General features: G+C 44.9%; 1 protein-coding gene across 5 annotated transcripts in view; it reads left to right on the top strand.

Moving 5' to 3' along the window:
- The window catches only part of EMSY (EMSY transcriptional repressor, BRCA2 interacting), a 698,405-nt gene that overhangs the window by 597,395 nt on the left and 83,187 nt on the right, over positions 1-17,823 (top strand). For all 5 annotated transcript variants that reach the window (XM_069640042.1, XM_069640040.1, XM_069640041.1 and 2 more), the window contains one exon: positions 7,857-8,393. In XM_069640042.1, coding sequence (XP_069496143.1) covers positions 7,857-8,393 — 537 coding nt within the window. The remainder of the gene's footprint in view (positions 1-7,856; positions 8,394-17,823) is intronic.

Raw genomic sequence — 17,823 nt, 5'->3', positions numbered from 1 at the left:
GAGAAGGTAGACCTTCTCCCGGGATGTGATTTTGTTGTTTTTAATTGGTAGGGATAGTTTAGAAGTTTGGACCATGACAGATAATTGTTTTTGTGAACATCAGACTTCCTGACCAGCCTGATTATTAGTTTGGTTGAGGTAGAGAAAACCAGAGATAGGGAGAGATCGTTTTGGGAATATTATAATACATGTTTTTAGCCCAAACGTCCATTCTATGTCACCACAATACCCACAGAGCAAACTTTATTTAAGCCAAAAGTGATTTTTGGACAGGAAATTTACAATTACATAGATCCTTGATTTGCTTAATTTCCACTGTTTAATTTTCACAGTTGCCTAATATGCTGCTAACCCTCCTTTTTCAGTTACATAGTCCCTCTCCTAGAGTAAATTCTGCTGGAGTCCAAAAAAAGGCTCAGTAGTGGGGAAGATGCCTCGGGAGCAAACAAGTAGCTTATAATACCAGGTTTAGATGTACTGTGTGAAAAGTAATCTCGATGTTTGCTGTTTGTCACTCTGTCACTGCCAGTCTCTGAAGCTAGCACCTTCTCCTGCACCGATCACCTCTTCTTGGCCGTCACTCACCTTATGTTATTTTCTTTTCCTGCCTCTGTTCATCTCCTGGAGTTATCATGTACTTTCTTACTCGCTTAATTCTCACCCCTACCTTCTCTTTCGAGGGGATTGGGTCCTCCGACATATTCCATATCGATGACAGGTAATCACCACAGCTGTGCTGCTTCGGAAACTTTTTTCTGCGTCCTACGTCGATGCGCCGTCGTCGAGGACCTCCTCCGACGTCATCCGATGTGATAAATAGGACGCACGACGCCCGTAGCCTCAGTTCCGTTTTTTCCGCGAACGTGTTGCTTCGTGAATCTCGGTTACGCCTCGACTCTTTGGAGTTCTGTTCTTCTCGGTTCTTCGAACCTGTTCGTTTTTGTGAGAAATTCCTTCGTCTTCGACCCCGCGTCCGGGCTTCAAGAAGTGCGGGGAGTGTGGGTCCAAGATGTCGGTGACGGACTCGCACAACGCCTGCCTCTGGTGCCTTGGGGAGGCCCACGACACGGATGACAGTATCGACTGCCAGTCGCTCACGTCCAAAGCCTTACGGGAACGTAAGAAGTTGTTGTCGGTAGGTCGGGTGTCCAAGCCCTGGAAGTCGAAGTCTGCGGGGCTTTCGACAGATGATTCGAGAGGTGACACTCCGCGTCGTCGTCGGAAGTCTCGTGGGTCTCCTTCTAGGAGTCGGTCTCGCCACTCCTCGGCCTCTTGGAGGCATTCTCGGAAGCGCCGACAGCGGTCGTCTTCCAGGTCCTCTTCTGAGGACACTGCCCGGCACGTCGCTTACCCCACCAGCCGTGCAACGCCGGAGGAATGGGCTTTCTTCGGGAAGAAAATGCTGGCGATTCTCGAGTCGCAGGGTACTAAGCCGTCCGCGCCCCCGAGTGTGGTCGGCCGTGAGAGGTCGAGAGACACCGCTCGCAAGAGTGGTCGGCACGAGTCACGGGAGAGGTCCCATTCGGACAAGGGGACTCGTTCTCAACGTACCTGTTCGAGGAAGACATTGACGCCTGAGGCGTCGAGGGCGTCAACTGGCTTTCTTGAGGTTCCGGCTCCGAGGAAGTCGTCGAAGCCGTCGACGCTCAGGTCGTCAAAGGACACGCTCGGAGCTCCGGCTTCGAGGACTGTGTCGACGCTGTTGATGCTGGCAGCGCTGCATCTGTCGTCGATGCCAAATTTACTCGACGTCTACGCCGATCCTCTCGGAGCCGATGCCTGTTCTCTTGACGCCGGCGCCGATTCACTCGACGCCCTCGACGCCTTTTGAGGCATGGGTGTCGGAGGTACCCCGTGGTACGGGGGAACCCCCTAGGAAGGCTCTGGTTAAGAGCAAGTACTCTCGGGTGCCTTCTTTTCACCACCTGGAATATATTTCGGAGGTGAATGAGGCTTCTGATGGCTTGGTTCCTAGTCAGGTTCCAGATGAGATGGTTTCAGGCCATAGCCAATTTGACAATTTGAGGCAGTCACTGCATGATGCCAGTGGACTGGACACCTCTCCGGAGGTAGAGTATTGTAGGCCTGAGCCTGGCTCTCATGCCGATTCCTCGTACCGGCGCCTTATGGCTAGGGTCTCTGAGTACTTGGGATGGTCTACTCCCCCCGGGGAGTTTGTGCAGGATGATCTCACGGACATCCTTGATGTTGGTCCCCCAACTGACCCGGTACTGCCGTTTCATATGGCTCTATGGAGAAGGGTGGCAGCGGCTTGGACTGCTCCGGAGAGTCTCCCGGCGGTGGGCAGGTCCTTGTCGCGAAAATACCGTCTAGCCAGTAGCGACCCCTGCTACTTGACCAGGCACCCCACTCCGGAGAGTTTAGTGGTGCAGGCGGCCACGGCCCCGGCAAAGCAGGCGTCGTACCCTACCATCCCTCCTGATAGGGACGACAAACGTTTTGATGGCTGGGCGAAGAAAGTGTTTTCTTCAGGTGGTATGGCGCTTCAGACGGCCAACTCCATTTGTGCCTTGTCTGGTTTCACACACACTCTGTGGAACTGTGTTGCGTTAGCGGCTGAACATATTCCCGAAGGGGACGAACGGGATGGTTTCCTTGCTATGGTCCAGGATGGTAAGGATGCCATGTGTGAGTCCGTTAAGTCGGGTTTGGACATGGATGAATGCGTCAGCAGGTCCATGGCGGCGAGCACCGTGATACGCAGGTTTGCGTGGTTGCGGAAGTCGGGGTTTGCTCCTGATGTGCAGTCCCGGCTCCTCAACATGCCCTTTGACAGTGAACACCTTTTTGGCAGCAAGGCTGACGAGAGCCTTGAGAGGTTGCAGACCTCCAAAGCTGCAGCAAAGTCGTTGGGCACTGCAGTTCGCCAACCTCCGCCTTTTCGTCCTAGGGGACAGCAATGGAGGGGTGGTTCCTTTCGCTATTACTCATCCTTCAGTAAAGCGAGAGGAGCTGGCAGTCAAAGAGGCCACCGCAGGGGTACCAGAGGTGGACGACAGGGTACCCGTGGTGCCAAGGCCGCTCGGGCAGTTGCCTCTTTGCCCTCAGGTAAAGCCGCAGCCGCTACCACTCAGCCATGAGGCCATGTCCCATGGTTCGCCGGTTGGGGGAAGGGTGGCGCAGCATCTTGTAGAGTGGCGTGCCATTACTTCAGATGTGTGGGTTCTGGAGATCATAACCCACGGCTACTGTCTTCCCTTTCGGCAGAGGCCTCACGACAATCCACAAGGGAACCTCTCTTTGAAGAGTCCGGATCCGCTCCTTGCGCAGGAAATTAAGCCCTGCTGGAGAAAGGCGCCATAGAACTGGTGCCTGTAGTGGAGAGGAACAAGGGATGGTATTCCCCTTATTTTTTGATTTCGAAGAAAGACGGGGGATTGAGACCCATCATGGACTTGCACGGTTTCAACAAACTCCTCAGGAAGGACAAGTTCAAGATGGTTACTCTCTCTCAAGTCCTCCAGGCCCTTCAGCTTCAGGACTGGTTGATGTCTCTCGACCTCAAGGATGCTTACTTCCATGTGCCGATCCATCCCAAGCACAAGATGTACCTGAGGTTCGCGGTTGAAGACTCGCACTTTCAGTTTTTGGGTCCTGCCGTTCGGATTGACCTCCGTCCGAGGGTTTTCACCAAGCTCATGGTGGTGGTGGCAGCACATCTCAGGCAAGGGGGGATTCACGTCTACCCCTACCTGGACGATTGGTTGATCAGTGGGAGCTCTCCCGAGCAAGTCCTGGATCATCTGTCCGTCACCTGCCACTCCCTTCACAGGCTGGGCTTCTCCCTCAATTTAAAGAAGTCCCATTTGACGCCAACACAGCGGCTCCAGTACATCGGAGCAGTGCTCGACACTTCCCTGGGGCAGTGTTTTCCTCCCCAGGTGAGGGCTCTTCACATTCAGCAGATGGTGCACAAGTTTCAGCATGCCCAGACGCTCCCAGCGTTCGAGTTCTTGAGGTTGCTCTGCCTCATGGCATCCTGCATTCTCCTGGTGCCAGAGGCTCGCCTGCGGATGAGATCTTTGCAGTGGGCACTCAAGATGCAATGGTCACAGTCCTCCGGCAGGATGTCGGACCCGGTTCAGGTGCCGCCCTCGGTCGCCCAGGACCTTCTGTGGTGGGCCGTCGAAGGCAACTTGATGAAGGGGGCTCCATTTTGGCTTCCCTGGCCGGAGGTGACGATCGTGACGGATGCATCCCTCACGGGATGGGGAGCTCATGCCAACGAGCTGACAGTCAGCGGTCGTTGGTCTCTGTCGGAGTCCAGACTCCATATCAATCTGTTGGAGCTGAGGACCGTCAGGCTAGCCCTGAAGGCTTTTCTGCCGACTGTGCGAGGAAAGAATGTCCTGATCCTGAAGGACAACACAGTGGCCATGCACTACCTCAACAAAAAGGGTGGGGCAGGGTCACCTCCTCTGTGCAGGGAGGCGATTCAGCTCGAGTTCTGGGCCATCCAGCAGGAAGTTTCGATCTCGGCAGTTCATCCGGCCGGAGACGAAAACGTGACGGCGGACGCTCTGAGCAGGCAGAGCACGGTCTCTCACGAGTGGGAGTTGGCTCAGGAGATTCTCCTGGAGATCTTCGCCCTTTGGGGGACCCCTCAAGTGGATCTCTTCGCCTCCAGTGTCAACCGGATGTGCGAGAGGTCCTGCTCGCTGGAATTTCCTCCAAAAGGAGCCTTAGGAGACGCGTTCGTGGTGGAGTGGTCATTCCCACTGCTGTACGCGTTTCCTCCAGTCCCCGTCATCCCGCAAGTGCTGCGGAGGTTACAGAAGTTCGGTTCCCGGATGATCCTCATTGCTCCGGCGTGGGCTCGGAGGACGTGGTACCCCGACCTTCTCTCCATGTCATCTTCCCTACCGAGACGATCTGCTCTCACGGGAGGGAGGTCAGGTTCTCCATCCAGAGGTCAGATCCCTCAACCTTCATGCTTGGCTTCTGAAAGATTGAGGTATAAGGATTGGGACCTCCCTGAAGACGTGATGGAGGTGTTTCTCTCGGCCCGACGGCCAGCAACAAAGTCTCTGTACCGTTGCCATTGGCGTAAGTTCTGCGACTGGTGCAGAGTTCAGAATGTGGATCCTTTGCATGTGACATCCCCATGGTTCTGTCCTTTTTACTTTCTTTGGCCCACACAGGCTTGCAAGTGGGTACCATTAAGGTTACCTGGCGGCGCAGTCCATCTTTAAGCGCTCGTCTGAAGAGTGTTCCTACTTTAAAATCCCTTTAATTTCACAGTTTCTGAAAGGGCTCACTAATGTGTTCCCTCCGTCACCTTTCCTGGTGCCCGGTTGGGATTTAAACTTGGTTCTTAAGTTTCTTATGGGTGCTCCGTTTGAGCCTTTACATTCTTCCCCTTTGAGGCTGTTAACTCTGAAAACTGTGCTTTTAGTTGCGGTTATTTCCGCTCGCAGAGTGAGTGAGTTACAGGCACTTTCAGTTAAGCCACCCTTCACTGTATTTCACAAGGACAGGGTTGTCCTTAGAGTTCGTCCTTCTTTTCTTCCGAAGGTGGTTTCGGAATTTCATTTGTGCCAGAAGGTTGTTCTTCCGGCGTTCTATCCTCCTCCACATTCTGGTAAGGAAGAGGAGAGGCTCCATAGGCTTGATCCTAGGAGAGCTTTAAGCTTTTATGTTTCACGCATGTCCCGGGTCAGAGTGGACGATCAACTCTTTATTGGTTACGCTGGAAAGCGTTTGGGACAAGCTCTGACGAAACAGACTTTGTCTCGCTGGATTATTTTGGCCATCTCGGAGTGTTACCGCTTGGCGGGTAAGGACCCACCGCCTGGCTTGCGGGCCCATTCTACCAGGGCTATGGCTGCATCTACTGCCCTGCAGAGGGGTGTTCCTATTCGCAACATCTGTGATGCAGCCACCTGGGCTTCAGTACATACATTTGTATTTCACTATTCCCTCGATTCCATCCGAGGACAGGATCTGGCCTTTGGCAAGGCGGTCCTTTGCTCTGCTATTTGATTGGCAATTCTAAATTTTGATTCTGAATTCTTTCCCTCCTCCTTGCTCTGGGACTGCTTTGGGAGTCTGTCATAGATATGGAATACGTCGGAGAACCCAATCCCCTCGAAGAACAAGTTACTTTCTTACCTGGTAACATTCTTTAGATGGGATGGTCCGACGACGTATTCCATATCGCTCCCTCCCTACTTTCCCCGCTGCAGAATTTATTTTGCGATTGCAGCTTACGTTGCGCAAGGCTTTGTGTCTGACTGGCAGTGGACTCATGTCACACGTTCTGGGGGAAAAAACTACAACTGAGGCTACGGGCGTTGTGCATCCTATTTATCACATCGGATGACGTCGGAGGAGGTCCTCGACGAAGGACGCAGACAAAAGTTTCCGAAGCAGCACAGCTGTGGTGATTACCTGTCATAGATATGGAATACGTCGTCGGACCATCCCATCGAAAGAACGTAACTTGTTCTTCCCCTACTTTATTACCATTACCAGCAACTCTGGTTGTCACCTCCTCCTGTGCACTTCCACACTCTGATGTCACCACTTCCTCGTGGACACTCTTAGCTCTTATCACCCTTTACTGCTTGCCACTGCTTCCAAATATCTTCTCTGTCCCTCCAGAATGTGCCTCTTCCACCACTCACCAGTCTCCTGCTTTCTCCAGTGAGCCTCCTGCTCCTCCAACCCACACTGAGGAACTCGGGCTCATCTGGGAGCTGATTGTCCATAAGGGGACAGCATCTGTGACTTGTAATTGGGTGAGAGCTGTTGTTGTTTTTTCCTCTCTGAGCACCGCTGAGGCTGCTGTGTGCTCAAGTGGTTGGACCAAGCCTATAAGATGGTCGCAAATTTGGATGGTTGTTTTCCCTCTGTTATCCTCCATAGTGCTGTCTGCGTTGCACTGTAGAGTTTGGTGTGAATTAGAAGCTGGAAACAAACTGGGTAAGCCTTTTAAACACTTTTCTTACCTATTGCACTGGACATACAGAGAAATTGCAAAATTGTGTCCCAGGCATGAACATCTCTTGCAGGAGCACAGTGCCTTGATAGCTTTGTTTCCTGCGTGGAAAGTTCAGTGTTAAGTCATGAACTGATTCCACCAGTATCAATCGAGCCTAAGTTGCATTCTCCAGACATTTCTGAGTCATGTATATTTGTATGATGGCTTTATGGGCTACTGCAAATGCTTTGAAAGCATTACTCACTGGATGCATCCACCACAAGTAAAGCAGAAGTCATTCCAGATGTCCCAAGAAACATGTCCATATATTTGTCCTATCTCCCCAATCTGGCTTTTTTCTCCTCCTGTTTTTCTCTTTTTGATTGAGACTCTATCCTAAGGTCTGGGAATATGGGAGTACCAAGATGAAGCAGTAGGAAAATGTTACTTTTTCAGAGACCTTGTTTCTCCTTGTCCTAAACACTCTCTCCTATTCCCAACACCACACCCTACCATCTACAACTCTACTTAAAGAAAAGCTGTACCTGAATGGCTACAAAGTAAGGGGGAGCGAGTGGTGCCTTGCAAAGTAAGGTTTTTGGGGATGCATGCAGGGGGAATGTGTGTACCACTAGCATCACGGAAATGTGTACTTTGTGCTTAATGAAGCAATTTTCTTTTCCATTTAGTTGGGAACTATAGGTAGATCCTAGGAATGCAAGTAACAAGATAACATCCTATGTTCACTACTTCATTTAGTGGCTTGCATTTATTGTTGTATGTTGAGAATGTCCTCTTATGAGCAACATGAAGTAGTTGCTAGGTTATATTGTCAAGTGAACAGGGAATTTAAGTGTAGCTTTTCTGATTTATACAAATCTTTCAACGGTTTTATGTGTTTTTGTCTTTTCAGGCTTTAAGTAGTCACACTGCTTTTACCAAACACAGTGAAGACGTTACAGAGGAGGGCGAAGTGGAAGAGATGGACACTTTGGACCCACAGACAGGCTTGTTTTACAGATCTGCACTTACTCAGGCCCAAAGACATCAGAAGCACCTCCATGTGCATCAGGAAGGAACACATCTGCAACTTAAAACTGTGCAGTCTTTACAAACTAAACAAAAGCAGATCATACAACTTCACCCAGACCAGTTCCAGCATAAGATCCAACAAACAGCACAGTTTTCCATTCGGCAGCAGAAATTTAGCCCACTTCCACAGGATCATGCACAGCAGCATACGCAACATCTACTTGTCAAAGAGAGGCAGCACGTTTCTTCAATGGTGACACAGCCACAGCAGACTGTAGTGCAGGTATTGGCTGTCAAAACAACACAGCATCTCCCAAAATTGCAGCAGGTGCCAACTCCACAGAAAATGTATGTCCAATCCCAGCCCACACAGACTCAAGTGCAAGTATCTGCTTCACCTGATAAACAACTAAGTCAGGTAACCAAACCTTGGTATCTCATCTTTCTTAATTGATTTCTTGTAATTTAAACTAATATAATCTTCGTTGTGTGATTTCTTGTTTTTTTTTTTAAATGTGTGATTTCTTTTTTTAAATAGTGTTTGTTCCATGTAACTCAAAAGCACCCAATAAGCTTACATTTGAAATTACAAAAGCAATTTCTATATATTTGTGTACAGGATTATACATGGCATGTACAATGTTCATTAGTGTGTTTATTATATATTTGAAGCTGTAAACAAGATGTGTCCAAGTTGGCTTGTTTGTAGTGAAAGTTGGAGTGCAGGAAAAATAACCGACCATAATAAGATCTACCTTATAAATGGAGAAGGGATTGGTTGGCACTGGCAGTCTTTCTGGACCAGCATTTAAAGTCCACTTTTTCTCTAGGTTAAGTGAGTGGTTCCTGTATGTCTGGTCCTCGTCCTATACATTCAAGAGGAAACAGCTATTCAAGTTTTTTATCAAGCTCAGAGAAATGCTTTAAAATGGAATTTGAGCTGTCTGTTCTTATAGGAACAGCTTCCTAGAAATTGCAAAAGACAAGCACCCTATCAGTTTTTTTTCTTCAATGTACTGTTGCTGCATTCTTTTGAGAAAATGTTTCCAATTCCATATATTTTGGTCAACACCTGTTTCAGTTAGTAATATATTGACCTGGTCGGCCCACTTTAGGGTAGTTACCCACCTAGGATTGACACCTGTATATCAAGTAGCATATTTCTCAACTTTCTTTCCATGTTTAAATTGTGTCTTTTCAGAGTGCTTATTATTTAAGAGGGTATCAAAGCTCTGTCTTGAAAAGATACATTCAAATATAAGGAGAAGGGAAAATTGCTATGGTTTTGGTATTATGGGAGATGTTTAACACTTTACTTCGGAAGCTGTTGTTCTAAAAGAGGAACTAACATCTCCCTTCTATGATGCATAATTGAAATAGCCGAAATACAGAATACCACATTTTGTTCTTAAATGAGTCAAGCGGTGCATAGGTGAAAAATAATAGATTCTTCATCATGCCATCCTTCCGAGAATAACATGCTTAAAGATTTCTTTTTTCAGGGAACATGCTAGAACCTTGTTAAAACAACATAATTTGTGCACATTGATTGCAAGCAAATTCTTTTTATGTGTAATATCAGAGGAATTTGCTTAGAAATGTTTTGGACAGTGCTGGGGAAAATGCTTCAAGTTAAAGAATGTACACAGGAAATTGTTTCCCTTTTAAAGAAACATTACTTGTATTAAGTAACACTGGACCTGTTTCATAGTATTTTACCTCCCGATTTATTGTGTCCTACTTGCTTTCTGGCACTTCAAGTATGTTCCTATTCCTCTGTGGTAAAAGTATCTGAGCATTGAGGAAGGACATGGGCGCTTCAACCGCACAACTACAATTGTTAAAAAAAGTTTAGGAATTTGCAGAGGAAACATTTTGTGCATCCCTGCCAACTTCATAAAAGTAACTTTTCTATTTTAATACATAGTTTCTAGCATTACAGGTTGTGATGGTGCAAACAAGCTCCCTCCTTGGGGCATTCCACAAGCTGCAGTAGGATTCTTGAGTGATGTTGCCTTGCAGGAAGTATAGAGAGAAACATATAGCCTGCTGATGTACTCTTTTTCAAAGCTGCTCTTCCTTAAGTCGGATGCTTGAGCATAGGCATAATTTGCAAGAGAATTAGCTCTTCAGCCACTGCAATTTACTTGAATTCCTGTGCTCGGGCAATGCTTCAAAAGATAAAGAATCTGAAGAACAAGTAGGGCCACTTAAAAAAATGAATGGCTGTTCTGAACTTCTGTAATGATATTTATGATGGATATGTTCTTTTCATTGCAAGTGAACGTTAAGTTATTGGGTGTTTTATGCCCCGCTGCTGCCTTTACCATGGTTTCTTGGTACTCTGGCATTTGCAAGCATAGCTGGTTGCGTTTGGTGATAGGGATAAAAGGAACAATGCAAGATTGCCTTACTATTGTGTTCAGGTGATTTGTTATGAGTGCACTTGAAGTATGTGTAACCCAAAAGGATCTGGATGGGCCACTAGAGCGAGTAGATGGAATGGACTGTTTTGCATGCTGGTGGCAGAGGTGTAGAATTATGATACTGTTGGTGCGTATTCATAGGGGGCTTCTAGTTGGTTTTCAAATGCCATGTGAGTAGATTTGTTATTGTGCCTAGTACGTAGTGAAAAGTAGAATGCTTAGCAGTCTTGTATAGACATCGATTCAAAATGCTAAAAGGCACTTATGGTATCACAGGGAGTATCACTGTGCAACCATCACAATGTACCCATTCTATGCATTGCCCTTATAGAGGAAATTTCACAATTGACCCACACCAGAGCAGATGCCACAGATGATCCAGCAGCAAATATCTCAATGCGAGCATCACATTTGGCATCCATTTAATCACACCCAGAAGCAAATAGCCATAAAACTATCCAGTAACAAATAGAACATATAACCCTGCCCCTCACACCACCCCAAGCGAAGGTGGGAGGACAAATGATCCCACCAAGGAGCTACCATCACTGTCCACATTTCATCCCACCTAGTGGACAATGTTGCATAGTTCTCCACCCAGAAGTAGCATCCCATATGACTTCACAGGGGAAAAAAAAATCACATTTAACCCCACCAGTGGCAGATATCACATTTGACCCCTCCCATGAGCAATGGACACATTGCACAATTCGCGATAGGCCCCCTGACTTAAGGACTTTTGAAGTAGTGCCATCATCTTTTTCAGGGTAACTTCTCTTACCTCATTAACGAGCCGGCCTTTTTAGGTATAGATGGTGAAATAGCAGGTCTTGGGTAAGGCAGCAAAAGGCATCACCCTTAGGCAGTACCCTTCACCAGCTGCAGGATTAAACAACCCTGTGCAGTCAGTATAGCTCGTGATCATGTGACAACCTTCTAAAATTGGCAGTGAAATCACTAGACACTATTGTAACTGGTTGGGAGCATGGGTCTGCTGGGCTGGACACTGAAATCATGAATCGCACAATGGGCTAAAGATAAAAATAGTTTCACTCCACTTACCCCCAGGAATATAAGCACTATTGAAGTCGTGCCTCAAGGGGAATGAGGGTCAGGCCCTGGAGGCTGAGACCATCACTCCCCTAAGCCAAACAGCTAACGGATTGGCCCCCCCAGTGCTGGTATTTGAACCTCTGCACTTTGAGCAAATTGGCAGGATCATAATTGTCTGCAATGAGTCTTAACGCACCAAGTGATTATGAATAAAGGCCGGACCTTAATGATAAAAAGCTTTATGTACCATACAAAGTGCCTTGAATTCTAACTAGCGCAAGTCTTCAAGGACAGAGGAAACGTGAGCCTGTCTGATCAAATGAAAAAGAAGACTGGCTGTGGCATTCTGAATTAATTGCAATTTAAAAAGTTTTTTCTTTGGCAGGCCAAGATATATAGTAATGCAGTAATCCAAGCAATTTGAGATGAAAGCATTCATTAGTTGAATTCTTGCTGGAAAGGTGAAGTGATCGACTTCAGCTGAAAAAAGCAGCTTCTCGTAAGTGAATTGATTTGTGTTTTAAAAAGTAAAATCAGTGCTGAGTCAGACACCCAGATTACGTACCAATGTTACAGGTGAAGGACAGGGACCCAGAGAGTTTGGCCAGAACCTCGTGCTCTCAATTGCTCTCAGAGATGCATGCATTAGGCTGTTTTAACAGATCATAACTTCAGTTTATTGCAGACGATTTAAGAACATCCATAGACCCACTTGCTCAATGCATGATTTAATACTCTTGATTGGATTTTGGTCACAGGATGAGTTGGTTATCATCCGTATACATATAAAACTGTCTCCCAACAGCATGGATAACATATGCCAGAGCTTCAAATACAAATTAAAAAGAAGTGGCTCAGGGTTGAGCCCTGGGGCAGTCCACAAGTTATAAATCTAGAGGGCTGAAAAGGCGGGAGTGATATCTGTAGGATCCAGTCAGCCACTTTCGATTTGACCGAGTTCCAGGGTATTTCTAATAGACCCATTCTATATAGACGGCACAGCAGGATGTAATAGTCCATGGTGTCAAAGGCTGTGGAAAAATCAAACAAAATTACCACCCATGTTTCTTCTAAGTCGATCCAACCCTTTAGATTGTTGAAGGCTGCGTAACTGCTGATAATATATTGTAGCCAGTGCGAAAACCAGCTTGTGTTTCATGGAGCCACTCATTATCTTCAGCCAAAATCTGAATTTGAGAGATAACTTCAGCTAAGCAACATTAAGTAACTTTGAGGTAGGTCTGTCATTTGCTGGACAGGAAGAACCCAATGTTGGCTTTTTAATGAAGTGTTATCACAGTCATCTTTAGTGAGCTAGGTACAAATCCTGAAGACAGAGATTAATTGATAAAATTATATATATTATCTGAGATAAAAAAGAACAATTATAATAATTCTCGGATTGGTTGTAATGAATACATCCTGTTTACTTGCTGTGGATGAAAACAGCAGTTGGGCTCTGTTATTCATAATGTTTGACTAATAAAAGCCAGCCAACGCATCGCAAAAGCATTGAGAGGGCGAAGGAGAAGATCCAGCAGATTGTGCAGAGTGTAACTCATCTAGCAGTTTAAACCGTTCCTTACTGCTGTTGGGGCTTGATGATATTCGCTTCGCATAATACCTTTTTTAGATTGTTTTATCATCCTTTTATATCCACTTTTTTATATCCACTGTGAGAAACCTAAGGGAATAATCACTCATACTCCTTGACGCAAAGAACACTACTTCTCCTCATAGACACCATGTTTTCCAAGAAAGGCATCTTCCAAGTAAAGAGCCGCAAATAAGCTGTATGCATTGGTTTAAAAGGAGGAGGGCACCCATTTGTTTGAAGAGAACCATAATCAATACCCTTTTGGTCTGGAATTCATGCTGCATATGTCAAAGTGGGACCAAAGGTATTGCACTCCACAGCTAGTTTCACTTTTTGAGGAAGTATCCTGCAGCTTATTACTTGATCGAGGCAGCAGTAAAAATTAGATATCCTTTGCCTACATCCTTTCTCTCCAGAAAAATTAGAAGGCTGGAGTCTGTGTGTAGAAGGATCTCTGGAATAGTCGTTACCACCTTCTTTATGGCCAACTCTTCTGCGTCACTAGGGAGCTACAACAGACCTTTATGGATTCTGCGCAGAAGTTTGCAGATTTCCCGCTTTTATCTTTTAGCAAAGGTATGACTTTCTAGAGGTTCTGAAGTAACTAGCATCAGATCACACCATCAGAGTGTCTAAGGTCGTAGCTGATCTATATAGTATCAATTATTGCCATGGATTGGTAATTGGCCGCCTTGATTCCATCACACCACGCTGAAAGCAGATGCCCAGTCGTGCCATTCGTCGGGAACTCCTTATTTGGTTTGCAAGAGGATGGCTAAATCAATCAGATTTAAGATGAGGCAGAGACCTTGAATCCAGTTGGATTAGAGCACACAGCCCTCCCCCATGAGATTTCACCCACAGAAGCAAACATCTAATGGGAACCAATGCTAACAAAAGTCATATCAGTACCAGCATAGACTCCAGTTCCTGTCCAAACTGATATAGAGGAACCCAGGGTCCAGCAGCACCAAGTAGAAACCATCTCCCACACTAAAAAAGTTATTTCCCCTAACTTCTCCTCTGAGCACCCAAGTCAGAGGGTTGAGGTTGCTTCCCATTTACAATAATGGCAGGAAGTGACGAAGGACAATTGGGTGCTGCATAATTATAAAAACAAACTGGCTACATGCTTCATCGGCTACATGCTTCATTTTATCGTCACACCCCCCTATACCCCCTCACCTCTGTATCCTCTCCTTCATTGAACCTAGAAACAGGTGGTCCCTTATCATGAGGACAGGCTGGTCAAGAGGTAATGTTTCTTCTTCAAAAAGGAAATGTATAAAGAAACGGGGAAAAGGCATTTATTATGTCTACACTCTGGTGGGAAAGAAAAGAAAAGTACAGACCAAATCAAGCCAATACTGTGACTCTAGACAGCGAACAAATAGGTACAGTAGTAGTTCAGGTCTTTCTAAGTCTTTTGATAAATGGCTTGATGTGCTTTATAGATATCCAGGATGCATACTTCCACATTCCCATTGCCAGGAAACATTGGAGATTCCCCAAGATTTATGTTGAATCAGTGCCATTACTAGTAATACGTATTTCCATTTGGCCTCAAGTCCATTATTAGAGGGGTTTTGAAGTGTGTTGCTGTGCCATCTCAGCAAGGTCAAGAAGATATTTGTGTACTAGTATCCAAATGATTGGCTGATCAAAGTAGACTCGTTCGAGAAAAGCAAATAGTACTTTATGAAAATGGAAATCTTTATTGCAAGATTGGGACTTCAAGGGAACATTCCAAAATAAATCTCTGCACCGATCAGTTTTTAGGATTGGTCGGTTTACAGCATACGAAAACCCTTTGGAGTAGTAACTGGGTTCCCTCTCTCAGGAAGACTGATGTCATGGTCATATGATCATGCTTTCACATTGTTCCCCTTGCTCATTTTCCTTGGTGTACCTCTCTGAGAGTGCCTCTAGGACTAGTGGTCACAGAAATTGGACTTCTGGCAAGTTTTCTGTTTCAAAGGCAAAATGCCTCCTCAGGCACTTGTGCCATCTGCCAACTCCTGGCTTGTGGTCTTGTTGAGGTCCACTGGATCTTTGTACATCTTCAAGTAGAAGAAGCTGTACCTGTGGTACCTAGACCAACTAGCAAATGCAACATCATCCTCTAATAAAGGTTTTATTTGTAAACTGTATATACGTAATATAAATAAAATACTCTTCATTTGGTAACAACTAACTTGCCATTCTCCTCCAGAAATGTATATTTAACAGCCACCAACATTTTCAGAAGGCTCCCCCTAAGGAATACCTTTTCATGAATCTGTGTAAGGACACATGTAAATGTACCCCACAGGTTCTTTGCCCTCCTGGGTATTGATTATGGTTCTCTTCAAATGAATGGGTGCCCTCCTCCTTTTGAACCAATGCATACAACTTATTTGCAGCACTTTACTTTGAAGATGCCTTTCTTGGAAAACATATCTATGAGGAGAAGTAGTGAGACCCATGTTCTTTGCGTCAAGGGACCTTGCATGAATCTTTTGCAATAACAGGGTCCTTTAGAACACACAATTCTTTCTTTCTCCAAATCATTTGAGCTCCATATTAATCAGACTATTTAATTGCTGTCTTTCTTTGCCCACCCTTCTTCTCCAGCTGGAAGGTCCCTTTACTTTAGATGTAAAGATGGCCCATTAGGTGCTATTTTGACAGGACAATGTTTTACAAACTGCAGTACTACAAATCCAGGTTTCCTGGGTGTTGTGCATGCTGTAGCTAGATGGATTGTTTCATTCATTACCTTTTTTTATCAGAAGGATAACCCATTCCTTCCGGGTAGAACTTTTGCCCACTCAACAAGAGGAAAAGTAGCATTGCAGCTCAATACTGTTCCTATAACTGAAATGTGTAAGGCCAAGGATTTATTCCATATGTATATGCACCTCACTACTGCCTTGAAGCAGGTGCCCAAGTGGGTCAGGCATCCCTACCAAACCTGTTCAGTTAATTCTCTCTTTATTGATGTTTCTTTTCTCTCATCAGTGTCTCGTCTTTTTTGCCCCCTCTCCAATCTTTTGGTTTGGATGGCCTAGCTATTCTCTTCGATATTTATTAATAATAATGAACATCCAATGATGAAAATAGTAGTCACTGGCTTGTAACCCTAGTTCCCAGTTATAGGTATGTTCATTAAATGTATAAACAGTGTGCCTTCTTGCTTCTTTGTCACTGGATAGAGGGAACAAGGTGGAGAAATAGTGTAGGATATTCTCTTACCCATTCTGTAAACATTAACAGAGGCTTTTCACCTCTTTTCTCAATTCTAATCAATAACCATTGTTTTTTTTCTTCATTAAAGCATCTTATTGTGCATTCTGGAGGCAAATTGTTAATTTTTGTTTGAAAAACAACTTAAAAGAAAGCTAGATTGGCTTTCAAAAATGTATTTTATTGGCTAAAATTAAGAATTGTCTTGCTATAAAAATATTTCCAGATCTCTCACGTGGTGGGTGAGGGGGCGATCTATGATAATGTATTTAGTCCATTAAGAACTGCATTTACAAATAACTTTTTCTTCTGCGTACATCATGTATTTCCCTTGCCTAAATTCAGATGATCGTAAAGATTGGTATGTGTGAGGTAAACAGTCCATTGCCGAAGGACCGCTCAGCAAAGTCTACATTCTGTCAAGGACCCACATACATATTACTTCTTATTGATGTTGATAATTGGTGCTTTGCAGAGAATGTAATGGTGAGCCGGAGAATAGAGGTACCATGACCCAGTGTTATTGACCTAATGGTATGTCTATTTACCAGTTAAAACATATTGTTAGAGAAAGATTTTGTTAGCACAGATATTTTACATCATCTAGAAGAAGTATTAAACAGGAAAATATTGTTTTGGAAAAACAAGCTCCAAAGATGTACAGCAAGCTAATACCAGCATTGGAACTACTCCAGCTTGTTCTGATTTCAAAAATTGCTAATATAGATGCTATAGATACAGAATGTAGCCAGGTAGTCACTCCTTATGTGACTAGCAAAGGTAGTTCACATAAGATAAGATACAGAGAGCAACATTGTTGGTATAATAACAATTGTAAACGGGTAAAAAGAAGATAAAATGTGGCTTTGAAAAATAAAACTACCATGGGAGTCATACAACATACAAATACTATGTTGTAAATTTAAAAAATGAAGACCAAACAATTGACAGAGGTAAACATTTTGTCAGCACTACTAGTAGCCTCAGAGTCTAATGATTTGTAAGCATTCTGGTGCTTAATTTCCAGAGATATGAATGCTCTGGGCTACTCTAAGGCTACATACAATATTCCTTGAAATTGATGGGTATCACACTTTGTAAGTATTTATGGAAAAGATAGGGATGATACAAATAAAGAACCAACATCAGTTTTTCTCTAAGCCGAATCTCTGTTAGTATTTTCTGAACTGGAGATTAGAAGAGCCATGTCCTCTGAGAGTAGGACATCCAGTCTTAAAATCCTGTTTTAATACTATAAATAGTCAGAGAAATGTCCCAACTAGTTGGCTGTCTTGGGGTGGAGATAGTGCCTATACATAAAAAGGGGATTACTCACTCCTGAAAAACTATTACCCTATACCACTCCTTGACAGTATGGCCATAGTCTATTGTAAGGCTATCCTGTTCAGCTTTGAAGATTGGGCTGCACACAATAGCATAATAATCGATTTACACGGCAGCTTTCGGAGTAGTCTGGAAACAGTTGAGCAAGTGTTCTTCATCACTGCCCTATTACAAAAATGTGCGATAAAGCAAGATGTGTTTAT

The sequence above is a fragment of the Ambystoma mexicanum genome, chromosome 7q, assembly GCF_040938575.1.
Source record: "Ambystoma mexicanum isolate Mex_15411 chromosome 7q, UKY_AmexF1_1, whole genome shotgun sequence".
NCBI classification, from domain to species: domain Eukaryota; kingdom Metazoa; phylum Chordata; class Amphibia; order Caudata; family Ambystomatidae; genus Ambystoma; species Ambystoma mexicanum.
This window is presented reverse-complemented; position numbering and strand designations above follow the sequence as displayed.